The 13,278-nt window shown below is 41.4% G+C and overlaps 1 protein-coding gene across 8 annotated transcripts in view; it reads left to right on the top strand.

The window, feature by feature from the left end:
* myocd (myocardin) overlaps positions 1-13,278 on the top strand; it is a 40,128-nt gene that overhangs the window by 22,391 nt on the left and 4,459 nt on the right. For 6 of the 8 annotated variants that reach the window (XM_055004788.1, XM_023276187.3, XM_023276186.3 and 3 more), the window contains 9 exons: positions 4,009-4,193; positions 6,603-6,704; positions 6,806-7,131; positions 8,503-8,659; positions 8,749-9,324; positions 9,692-10,189; positions 10,653-10,799; positions 12,674-12,802; positions 13,187-13,244. In XM_055004788.1, coding sequence (XP_054860763.1) covers positions 4,009-4,193; positions 6,603-6,704; positions 6,806-7,131; positions 8,503-8,659; positions 8,749-9,324; positions 9,692-10,189; positions 10,653-10,799; positions 12,674-12,802; positions 13,187-13,244 — 2,178 coding nt within the window. The remainder of the gene's footprint in view (positions 1-4,008; positions 4,194-6,602; positions 6,705-6,805; positions 7,132-8,502; positions 8,660-8,748; positions 9,325-9,691; positions 10,190-10,652; positions 10,800-12,673; positions 12,803-13,186; positions 13,245-13,278) is intronic. The other 2 variants (XM_055004792.1, XM_055004789.1) reach the window with 1 other exon arrangement.

Genomic DNA, 13,278 nt, shown 5'->3' with positions numbered 1-13,278 from the left:
TTTACACTACCTCTGCAGGAAGAGGGAGCTGCGTTTACAGAGATGAACAGCAGCTGTATTTGGGTCCACCCTTTTCCTTTAGAAGTGCGCAACATGTGCATCCTTGTGTGCTCTATGTGTGGGCGTACCTGTGTGTATGTTTGTACCTACCCTCTCTTCCTCCCCTCCTTTATGTCTGCTTTAACTGGCTCCACTGAGCCACCTACAAAGCTGTGTGACAGGACCAGGCTGTTGCATCCCCCCTCGCCTGCAGCATTAACCCTCACCTTAAAGCTCTAGATCTCCTTCCACAGCACTCCCAACGCTTGTTTCAACCACTGACCAGTCAGTTTGGAAAGGACACGACCTGCCATAACTTCTAAAACCAGCCACTTGCAAAGCGGAAATGTATGCATCTGTGCAGATTTCCTGTAATTCTGCCAACTCAATCTCACAGTGACATCAAATTATCTCAAAGATTCATGGAAACAGGAGTGTAAGCAGCAGAGGGAGAACACCAAGACAAGCAATTTCACACATGTTGTTTTGTGTGACTGCAGAGAGTTAAACATGAACAGGTGGGAGGAAATGGTATTTAGGACAATGCCGTGTACTAAGTTGAGTGTTAAGCTGTGTGTGTGTGTGTGTGTGTGTGTGTGTGTGTGTGTGTGTGTGTGTGTGTGTGTGTGTGTGTGTGTGTGTGTGTGTGTGTGTGTGTGTGTGTGTGTGTTTGTATCACAAGGTTATTGAGTTGCACAGAATAGGCCTGGTACTGTGATTGAAACCAGGGTCTGTTCCCGGCTGTCACACGTTTGGATACAAAAGGAGAATCTTATACCTCTGCACGCATGAAGGCACGCACACACACACACACACACACACACACACACACACACACACACACACACACACACACACATACACACACACCAACCTTTCCCACCTCCCTCCCCTGCCTCCGTCCCTTCAGCCCCGTTAGATAGCTGCACTCAGCAGCTCCAATCAGAGTTGCGTCCCCTATCAGTCCAGCCAATCAGGAGCGTGGTGGAGGTGAAGTGGCCGTGTCAGTGTCTCACCCACACAGCGTAACACCTCTGAGCTGAGTGTCTTACTAGGTGTCGGTGACAGACAGGCAGTGTGTGAATAGTTTAGGTCACATATATTGTGCGCAACGTGTAACGGTTTGTGATATGCATGCAGTCAGCTCATAAACGAGTCCTTACAAACACGCAGTGCTATATATATATATATATATATATATATATATATATATATATATATATATATATATATATATATATATATATATATATGTATATATACACATTTAAAAGCAACGGGATAACTCATGCTTTATGCAATGTATAGCAGGACATGATTAAACAATGAGGGGATCTGGAGCGAAAGTGTTATGGGCCCCCACTGTTTTTCCTAAAATACATCTGTAAGCACATTATGAAGTAAATTTAAGGGCTTTAAAACAAGTTTTTAATTGCGAGAGATGGCTGCAGCTACCACCTCATGAATATTTTAAGATACCTTGGGAACCAGACTGCAACTTTGGCACCATATTGTTTGAAACAACTATTATGATATATAATATGATATGATATCATATGATATAGTATGATAGTCCTGAGACAATCACTTTAAACACAGTTTTGTTTTTTGAGTTTCGAAACAGATTTTGAAAGGATCTCTGCAAGAACTGCTCAATTCAAAGGAACACAACTACAATGTTAATACAATCAGAGAAACATGGGTTAGGGGCTTCAGTATTTCTAAAATCAAAGTCAGACTAGACGCAGCCTCAAGATTAGGTTGTTAGATTTATGTTGTCACCTTTAGGCAGCTATCATGTTAGTTCGTAATGTGCTCTAGTGGTGCATGAAATACAAAGAAGCAAATGTGTATTTCATTAAATTATCATACACTAATTGTGTCTGGTAACTCATGTCCAGCTGAAGGCCTGGGGCCCAATGCTGCTTGATAGTTAAGCTATGAACTTACTTTTGTATTTGTGGCCATCAAGGTTATGAATATCCATCAGGTTAGCCAAACTTATGAGGAAGATGAAGCAAAAATTAATGAAATTATTAAATTCTCTGTCAGTCTGCTATAAGCTGTCATCACGGGTTACAGCAGTGGTTCTCAAATTTTTTCTGTCGGGCCCCCCTTCGCAGGACAAAAAACTTTCGTGCCCCCCCCATAACTTTGTGCGTATATATATATATATATATATATATATATATATATATATATATATATATATATATATATATATATATATATATATATATATATATATATATAAAAACTATGAAAACATGAATATGCAGGGCTGTGTTATTTTATCTGATTCCATTTTGTTGTTTTTCACAGTAAAGATCAGGGGTGTTAAACTCATTTTAGTCTAGGGGCCACATAAACCCAATCTGATCTCCAGTGGGCCCCACCAGTAAAATCACAGCATAATAACCTATAAATAACCACAAGTCCCCTTTGTTTTAGTTCAAAAAAAGTACATTCTGAAAATGTTCACATTTAATGAACTATCTTTTTACAAAATATTATGAACCTGAAATTTCTTAAGGAAAACAAGTTCAATTTCAACAGTAGCCTATTATGCCTCAGTTCATCATTTACACATGCATTGTAACTGCCAGATAACAGTTTATCTACAAAAACACAAAACATTCAGTCACAGGTATCTGGAACTGAACAATCTAGTATTTTTACTTCATGATCAGAACAACTTGTCAAGTTCTAGAAATTATTTTAAATTTACCGTTTTACAAATTTGCAATTTACAGTTAATGTTGTTGTAATTTTTATCATTTGTAAAGTCGTCCCGCGGGCCGAAATGGACCGTCTGGTGGGCCGGTTTTGGCCCACAGGCCGTATGTTTGACATTGCTAGTAAAAATAATCAGAGGAGATGAGCCGAGTATGTGACGTGATCGAGTACGCTGGTGTTTCGACTGCACATTAACGATGCGTTCTCCCGTTCTCTGGAGTCTGTACTTCGGAGTCTGAACGGCCAGTGCATATACCATACATATATATACAAGATCATTATTATTATTATTATTTATATCTATGGCATATACAGTCTATGGGGTCAGCACAACTTCAGTATTGTTTGACACCGCGAAAAACAGGCCGACGTTAAAACAATAGTTCAGCTAGTTAGTTCCGTGTTGAAGGACCTTTTCTTCCCAGTCGCCCGCGTCCCCCCTGACATGCCTCTGCGCCCCCCCCCCCAGGGGGGCGCGCCCCACTATTTGAGAAACACTGAGCTACAGAGACGTGTGATGAAGGATTATTAGATATTTTCTGAGTGCTTTTACGTTCATTTTTGATTACAGATTAAACGTTTCATATCTGCTGTTTCTTGTTTCAGTTAGCTGTTTTGGGGGTATTTGACTGGTGCTGTTATCACATGACTAAACAAGTGAAATGAGCTGCCCCCAACTGGAGTTATCATATAGAAGCATGCTTTGTTTTCAGTCTTGCTTGTCTCCGTTTTGTTTGGTGCCACATTTACACCTGGTGTTAAGATGTGATCTGGGTTTGGACACCAACATCCAGTCCACTGATCTCTGCATTTACATCCTGTATTAAAACATGTTCTTGTTATCTTGATTGTGTTCCTAATTTGATTAGATCTCAACATGCAAGTTAGGTACATGGTGCACCAAAGGTCAAAGAGGCAATGCATCTAACAATAAAGACATTACCTGGGGCATTTTTCTGGAGTTAGGTGACCTTTCAGTTTGCTGGGAGGATTTTGTCCTTTGTGTATTTATGCCTACATCTGCTGAAATATGAATACAATGTGAACCTGACCACATCCAAATGCGCTCTGACTGATCTACTCCCATTGCATTCTGTGTGAAATTACCAATTCATTTACGTACATTCTCCCTTATCCAGATATCCTTTCAAACCCAGGTTGTGTATGGGGTGTAAGTGATGCATACTACCTTGTTGACATCCCCACCTGTCTCGCCTTTTGTTCTTCTTACAGTAAACCATGGCAAGTTCCCTAAGCAAGAAGACTCCTATGCTTTTGAGGAGGACAGCAGCAGTGAGAGTCTGTCTCCAGAGCAGCACCACAGTGATGAGTCACAGGGCTCGGCCTGTCCTTCGTCTGAGGCTGTCGGCAGCACGGCCTCCTCCTCCTCCTCACCTGCCCTCACCAGCCCACGTCAGGTAAAAATAACACTCGCTAACCTTCCCTGCCTGCTCTGTTTCTTTCATCTGTCTTTTAATCCGACTTTGTTGAACCTCCAACAGCAGCTGCCACTGCTTTGTCTCTGCTGCCCTCCTGTGGTAGCAGAGAGAACCACACCCTCCTCTGGTATCCACTGACCGTTAGACTGAGTTGAACTAGGCAGGTGTCACATTCCTGCAGGCTGAGCCGTCCTGCAGGCACAGCTGCTGTTTTATCCTCACTGCTTACCTGTCACTCACGATGACCTGATTCCAACAGTCACTTGACTGAAATTTGTGCCAGAACACAGTTGTTTATATCTCTTAGACTTGTACCTCTTAAATGTTCCAACTGAATCATCATCTCTCTCTGCATCGTTTCAGTCTGAAAGGTTTGTTTAGAGCTTTCTGAAATATTTTGCAGAGGAAACATCAATTCATGTGCATTTTTGGGGACAATTAATCCATTTGGATTATAAACTCACTGTCTTGAAAGCAATCTCCCCTGCAGGCTTCAGGTGAAGAAAACAGATCCAGTCAGACTGACATTCATAAAGGCAAAGATAGCAAAAACACTGCCGGAGTCAACAATAATATTCAAGTAAATAAAATTATTCACTTTTATTATATACTTCCAAGTATGTGTTTGGCACCAGGTTTCTGTCGATGGGAGTGACACCCTGTAAAACAAAGAAGAGTGAATCCTAGCTTCTAAACAGACAACTTTGCCAAATGAAGCACTAAGGAAAGTATTTGAGAATGCATCTACCAAGGAGTAATTCATTATTCTTGGTTTTGATCCATAAAATGGTTCTTTGTATATCTGTAGCTAGTCAAGTATACAATCAAATTTAGTACAGACGTTCAAGGATCCCCATGGATCCTACTGACTCTGGAGATCCATTCACTTGGTAACTCAGGCTGACACTGTTTGGTTCACCTTCAAGTACTTAAAATAACAACACCATAATGTCACAGTAAGCAAGTAAGTAAACTAAATAAAAGTCAGTCATTTCAAATTCTATTAAAATAATGCATTAACTTCAAAATGTGTGTAAAGTACAGAAGTAAATGTATTAATTATGTAGAATTACCCGTTTTACTGTTTTGCTTTTGGATTAAAATTATTGATGCATTAACTGCAAGCATGCTAATGTTACAGCTGGGTGCAGTGGAGCCATTTCTGTGCTATTTTATATACTGCTGGCTAATACAGATCACTTGATGAAAATGCATTGTATTTTATACACTCACTATAGGCTGACAGGTTGCTGCAGTGGAGTAAAAGGTACAATGTTTTAAATTGAAATATGGTGGAGTAGAAATATAAGTGCCAGAAATTAAAGTTCAACTAAATTCCTGCAAAATGAGGGCAATTGGGTCGTAAAGTAAGTGGTACTTATTGGCCCAGCTAAGTCAGCAACCATGATAGATATTACCCATTAATCATTTACATGTATGTTTTCTCTGTGAGCGTGCCGATGTTTTATCGCTGTGAACTGTTCTATACATTGCTGTGTGCCTTTGTAACTCATATCCAGTCAGTCGAATTTGCCAAAAGTTCTAGAAATATCTCAAAGCAAACAGAATGAATCAGAGCTCAGTTTGGACTTATCATTCATTCATTTATTATTATGAGTTACTGTAGACTAAAAAGTAATTTTAGTCCATTTTAATTAAATCTATAAAAAGGAATAAAGTGAAGAAGAGGCATGAATACTTTTTCATGCTGCTGTACAGCCTCTCAGGTTGTGACTGCAGACTAATTTTAATCAAATAAATAATGAACTTTTCTCATATTCAGAATGACAAAATTGAGAAAAAGGGATTAGCGTTGACCGCCTAGAAGGACCATATTTAAAGATACTGGTTTTATAAATGTACAGTTTAAAGGAGTACGTGTTTGGAGTAGTTCTGGATCGACATGCAAATCACTTAACCCTTTAAGCCCTAAGCTATATTTTGGTTCATTTCCACTTGAAAAACATACAGCAACAACTCCACAGGTGTGAGACCACTTGAAAAATTTAAACTTGAGAACTTGAGAATTTTGAAACGCTAAAACCCTCAGTCTCTCCATCACCAGACCAGTGTGAAAGTTTGATATTTGACATTTTTAATTGTGTCTTAAAAAGGTCAGTCACACTAATGTTATCAAAGCTGTTGTTCACACATCTCAGCTTCAACAACTAATTTGATGCTACAGAAGTGAATGTCACAAAGTTGCATTTGTTTTAGTCATAGCAGTACATGGCAGCCTCTTTACTGAATGTGGCATCTGTGTCACCATTCGAAAAATATGGTGTGGATTGGTCCCAGTACAGGAACCTCCAGGATGAAAAGGGTTAAGCAATGAGGAACTTTCTGAAAATGTGTAAAAACATGTATCTTGTTTTTATTTTTGGCCAGGGTGGTACAGCCAGAGACCCACCAGATCAAAGCCAGGATGAAGGGCTGTCTGGTGCCAACAGTCAGACGACTCCCCCACTGCCAGTTCCTGCTATTGTCAAGGTTAGCCAATCCTTTCACCTACTGCCGTCTTTCCTCTTTCCCAAATTTCAACTTTTCCAAAGGTCTGGTTTCGACCATCTCACCCTCCCTCCTCCTAACAGTCCAAGACGTCAGACAAAAATCGACACAAGAAGCCCAAAGATGTGAAGCCCAAAGTGAAGAAGCTCAAGTACCACCAGTACATTCCTCCGGACCAGAAGGCAGAGAAGTCCCCTCCACCCATGGACTCGGCCTACGCTCGACTCCTCCAGCAGCAACAGCTCTTCCTGCAGCTGCAGATCCTCAGCCAGCAGAAACACGCTCATACACATTCACAGACACAACAGTCGCAACAGCAGCACGCACACACTCCACAGACGCAAGCCCAAGTTCAGCAGAGGCAGCCTGCATTCAGCTACCAGCCTCACCCACCGGCCCACAGCCACAAGTAAGTCATGGGAAAAAAACAGTGAACCAACCTGATCAAGTAGTCTTTAATCAAGAACCATTTAGTACCAACAAGTGAGTTAGATTTCCTTAGCATCTACTCCATATAAAGTCAGTAGTTTTAGCTCCAAGAATGGTTTGCAAGTGATGTAAAGTATTGTGATGCAAGTAACAAAAGAAGTTCCACATTAAGAGTAAATGAATAGTTGACCTACAGCCTTGTTCTGGTCCTTCTGACCAAATCATACCACACAGACTTCATAAAAGGCGATGAACACTGTATATAGTCAAAAGCTGTGAAACAGGCAAGTAATTAGATCCCGAGTTGAGATTGAGGCCAAGAACTATAAATTTTGTATGTGTTGAACACAAGGCTTAAAACCCACTGGCATTCATCAGTGCATTATTAAAAGGGTAACAACAGTAGCAATTCATCACTAAATAACTCTGAGTATCTAATTTTTAACAAATAATGAAGTTTGCACTGAAATGGTAGTCATTAATCATGAGTAATGTAACTAACAGATAATGCATTTGTTTTGCTGTTTAAAATATAGACATTAATAAACATTCATGAGTATCTCAATCTTTTAATGGAGAAAAAATATTTAAGCCATCTACAGTCATTAATGTTGGTAAGTCTTGAATAAACAGTGTTTAGACTACTCAGTCACATCCACAGTGAAAATGTTAAATCTGCATTAACTGATCTTGGCCACTTGGTGGTAGCAAAAATAAGTAATAAACACAACACTAAGCCTGACAAGGTACACTGTCTTGATCATGGCTTTTTGACTGAAATGATGATAGTAGTTTTAGCACTACACAATGAATCTAGATGTTGGTACAGGTGCTCTACAGGCCTTTTGAAGAGGCAGTTGAGAAGGTCTTTGTTCATTTTAATGTTTTATCTATACGACAACAGATTTCTTACTCATTAATGAAGCCATAAGATAGGTCTTAACATCCTTTGCAAAAGGTGTCTTTTTAGAAAGACAAGTACGCTGATGACCAAAAACATTATGAGCACACATGTCTAATAAACTGTTGATCCTGCACATGTAACTCCAACCTCCAGAGCCATGTACTCCACAAGACCTCTGAGGGTTTGAAGTTCATAGTTTGTATGATTTGTCATTTCCAAAATGCTCCAGCCCAGTCATTGCCTTTGTAAAATCTGTCCATTTTCACAACATCCAAAACACTAACTACAGGAAATGACTGTTCACCCTCAATCCCAGACCTTTACATGTGATGTAACAAAATATTCTACATTTGGTTCATCTGTGCATGGTCAGAATGTTTTAGCTCATATGTGTGTGTTTTCACTTCTGCTGTAAGTGACCAACCAACTTCAATTCTTCCATTTCAGAGCAGCCAGTGAGCAGTTATCGGCTTGTAGTTCCAGTGGTCTGTCGAGCTCAGCCAACAGTAACTCATCCTCTCCAGTGAAGAACCCCTATCCTAACCAAAGCAACAGCTCACCGGTCAAACCTGGGCCCTTGCCAGCTAATCTGGATGACTTAAAAGTAGGTGTTAATGGAATGTACTTTATGTTGACAATCTTCACTGTCTATCAAATGCATCTAATCCATTAACTATGTCTTTGCTTTGTTAGGTTTCAGAGCTCAGACAGCACCTACGTATTCGCGGCATGCCTGTCTCAGGCACTAAAACTGCCCTCATCGAGCGACTCCAACCGTTCAAGAACTCCACTGCAGGATCCTCACCATCAGGATCCTCCGACATCACCACTGTGACCTTCCCTGTCACGCCCACAGGTTCCCTGCCATCCTACCAGTCTCCGTCATCCTCAACCGCTCTGTCGCAGGGAGGGTACTACCCGTACCCCAGTACCTCCTCCACCCCACCAATCTCACCAGCCTCCTCGGAGCTTTCCCTCAGCGGCTCGCTCCCCGACAGCTTCAGCGATGTGCCCATGTCCTCACCAACACAATTTGTCCTGCAGCCATCCCCAGCTCAGCTCAGCATGGAGGATGGCCTGGGAGGGGGAGGAGGAGGCGGAGGAAGAGGAGGAGGAGGAGGAGGAGGTGGCAACCTGGGCAGGGGAGGACAGAAAGCAGGGGAGGGTGGGGGTATGGATGGCCTGGAAGCTGAAAAGGATAAGATGCTGGTGGAAAAGCAAAAGGTGATTGAGGAACTGACATGGAAGCTGCACCAGGAGCAGAGACAGGTGGGGGACTGATGAAATACTGCTCTTTAATATCAGTGTATCAGTCTAAAGATGCTCATACTGAGGTTATCAACCACGAAACCATGAAATAAGACAGCAAAAGACCATGTTTTTGTAGAGTTTTGTGATTGTGAATGACTTCCTTGCTCACAATTCATTCAAATGTTCAGATCGTTTTTACAGTAGCTATTTTGAGTGTAGAAAAAGCTCAGGTGTGTTATTAATATTAACAGTGGCTGAGTTCAGTCCAGTGTAAGCTATGATCAGCTCCAAAATTGAAGCAGCTGAGGCACTGATTTTATTATTTCTACCTTAAATATATTGTAAATCAATAGTCATTTGATAGGTTTACCACTGTGCTTTTTAGGTTGAAGAGCTGAAGATGCAGCTCCACAAGAGGAAACGCTGCTACGGAGCTACACAGGACACGGCCCCTCCTTCATCTGACTCCTCCATGCACCACCAGCAGCAGACTCCGGCAATGATAGGCCATTTCTTTGGTGTGACAATAAAACAAGAGCCCATGTCCATGTCCTCCAGCTGCCCTCTGTCCTCTCCCAAACAGCTTAAGAGCCCTTCTGGCAGCTGCATGGAGGATATGGGGCACTGCAACACTCCTATGGCCAATATGGGGGGTCCCGGTGGTCCACAATGTATGGACACAGGCCCTTCCTCTAGCAGTCCCTCCACTATGTCTGCCTTCCTCAGCCCACAATGCTCACCACAAGACTCTCCTATTGGAAAACCTTCGGGCAGCCCCCAGCCTTCATCTCCGAACAACCCCTACCTGCTTTCTCCTCCACTGGGAAGAGATGGCTGCAGTCTCCCCCACACCCAGGGCAACAACAGGCCACGCAACATGCAGGTAGAACGCTTTGTGTCGAAGCACCTTGTTTAGCTGCTCTGTCGAAAACACACACCAAAACATATGTGATGTTATATCAAAGTTTTTTTAAAAAAATTTAATTAAACTGTGACTGTATGGGATTGTTGCATCATTTCTTTTCAAATAATGGTAATGTTGCCTGATTTGACAGACAACAATCAGTCCATCCAGAGCCTAGTGTGTATATAAAAAGCAAAAAGGCAGTGTGAGCCCAGATATACCAAAATCAGTAGGAGTCTTCATCTGTGGGCCATGAATGTGTGTACCAAATATGGCAGCCCATTGAATATTTGTTGAATCATTTCAATCCAGACTGGAGAATGTCATGTGCTAGCTGCCTGAAAACACAAGTAGCTTGATGATTTGTCAATTTTTATATCTTTGAAAATCATACTTCTCAAATTTCTAACACACATCTTTACTTTCTGTTGGCTGACCACAGATGCAGCAGAAGAGCGGCAGCCAACCAATTAACTGCTCTTATCCTTCAGACCAAAGAAGCGTTCAGGGAGTCTTCCCCAGTTCAACTGATTGTGGCATAAACCACAGTAGTTCTACCAAGGCTGAGAGCCAGAATATGCAACCAAAGGTAAACCTGCCAGCATTATGAGTATTTAGAGTGTTGTCATGTCAGCCTTGTGTACTTCACTTAAATCACCTCACTGTCACATACAGTCAGGTCCATCAATATTTGGACATTGACACAATTTTCAGCATTTCAGCTCTGTACGCCATCACAATGGATTTGAAGTGAAACAATAAAGATGCGCTTTAAGTGCAGACTCAGCTTTAATTTGATGGTATTTACATCCAAATCAGGTTAATGGGTAGGTACACATTATATATGTGCCCTCCACCCTTTCAAGGGACCAAAGGCAATTTGACAATTGGCTGCTCAGCTGTTCCATGGCCAGGTGTGTGCATTCTCTCATTGTTTCATTTACAATGAGCAGATAAAAGGTCTAGGGTTAATTTCAAGTGTGGTACTTGAAATCTGGTGAGGTCAGCTCTCAATATGAAGTCCAAAGAACTGTCACTATCAGCGAAGCAAGCCGTCATTAGCCTGAAAAATCAAAAAAATCCACAGAAAACAAGTGTGGCGGATGACAGAAGAATCCTTTCCCTGGTCAAGAAAAACCCCTTCAAATTAGATGGATCCAGATCAAGAACACTCTCCAGGAGGTAGGTGTATTTGTGTCAAAGTCAACAATTAAGAGAACACTTCACCTGAGTGGATACAGAGGGTTTACCACAAAGTGTAAACCACTGGTGAGCCTCAAAAACAGAAAGACCAGATTAAAGTTTGCCAAAAATCATCCAGAAGAGCCTGAGCAGTTCTGGAACAATACCTTATGGACAGATGAGACAAAGATCAATTTGTACCAGAATGATGGGAAGAAAAGAGTCTAGCGAGGGGAAGGAACTGGTCAAGATCCAAAGCATACCACCTCATCAATGAAGCATGGTGGTAGTAGTATAATGGCGTGGGCATGTATGGCTGCCAATGGAACTGGTTCTCTTGTTTTTATTGATGATGTGACTGCTGATGAAAGCAGCAAGATGAATTCTGAAGTGCTTCAGCCAATATTATCAGCTCATGCTTCAGAACTCCTTGGATGGTGCTTCATGGTGCAGATGGACAATGACCTAAAGCAAACTTCAAAAGCAACCATAGAGTTGTTTAAGGCAAAGAAGTGGAATGTCCTGCAATGCCCAAGTCGATCACCTGACCTGAATCCAACTGAGCATGCATTTCACTTGCTGAAGACAAAACTGAAGGGAAAATGCTCCAAGAACAAACAGGAACTGAAGACAGCAGCAATAGAGGCCTGGAAGAGCTTCACCAGGGACCAAACCCAGCATCTGGTGATGTCTATGGGTTCCAGACTTCAGGCTGATTTGCAGCCAATTATTAAAAGCGACAGTTTGATTTATGATTATGGTAGTTTCTCCAATTACTTTTGGTCCCTTTAAAAGGTGGAGGGCACATATAAAATGTGTCGTAATTCCTATGCCATTCACCTGATTTGGATGTAAATAGCCTCAAATTAAAGCTGACAGTCTGCACTTAAAACACATCTCGATTGTTTCACTTCAAATCCATTGTGGTGGCATGCAGAGTAGAAATGCTGAAAATTGTGTCATTGTCCAAATATTTATGGACCTGACTGTAACTGTTTTCCTCTTTTCTGTTCATTTGTGATCTGTCTCTTAGTTCTCTTTTGCTGTGAGGTTCATTGTCAGTCTTGTCAAATCTCCATATCTGTTTTCATCACACATTCCTTCACGTCGGTGACTTTTCCTGTACAAGGACCCAACGCCAACCCATTTTTTTAGTTCAATATTTAATGTGATGAGATCATTCAAACATCAGGGCCTGATATTTCTTTTTAACTGCAACACTCACACTGGGTACGCGCCCCTATTATATGCTAATGTCACTTTCACTTATTTCTCATATAGATGTCAGTTTTACCATCTCCTCGGCATGTTGCCCAAAAGAGCCAAGTCTCTCCCCGTGCCTTCAGTAGCTCAGATTCAGATGCATCTGACATAAGACAGCCCCCATGCTATGAGGATGCAGTCAAGCAGGTAAACTCAAATCCGTACTAAAATTCAGTAGAGATGGCTGGCCAGAGATTAGATTTTACCTTTTGGCGTTGCTCTAATTCAGCTTTTCACCCGTGTCTTACCTTTTGTGTCTCTTCAAGACCATCACTTGTGTTTCACCTCTTCTTTCCATCCATCGCTTTATTCACTGCCCTTTCCACTAAACTTTCCACCCTTTCCCAAGTTTGATGTAGACTGCTCTTTCAGTTGAAGAAAATTTTTTTGAAGGTAGACGTAACCAGTATACTGCTTGAAAGCTTATGCATATATTTTCAGTTTAAAATCCTATATATAATTGGCTAACTTTTTAAATTATTAAACTGCTGTTTAAATTACCAAAAGAATCACTCTTTATTACTGTTACAGCAACTGACCCGAAGTCAGCAGATGGATGAACTTTTGGACGTGCTCATAGAGAGTGGAGGTAAGGGGAAATTCCACAAATATTATACTCTAGG

The sequence above is a fragment of the Amphiprion ocellaris genome, chromosome 18 (assembly GCF_022539595.1).
Source record: "Amphiprion ocellaris isolate individual 3 ecotype Okinawa chromosome 18, ASM2253959v1, whole genome shotgun sequence".
Taxonomy (NCBI): Eukaryota; Metazoa; Chordata; class Actinopteri; family Pomacentridae; genus Amphiprion; species Amphiprion ocellaris.
Note: the sequence above shows the minus strand (reverse complement) of the source record. Positions and strands in the feature narration are given on the sequence as shown.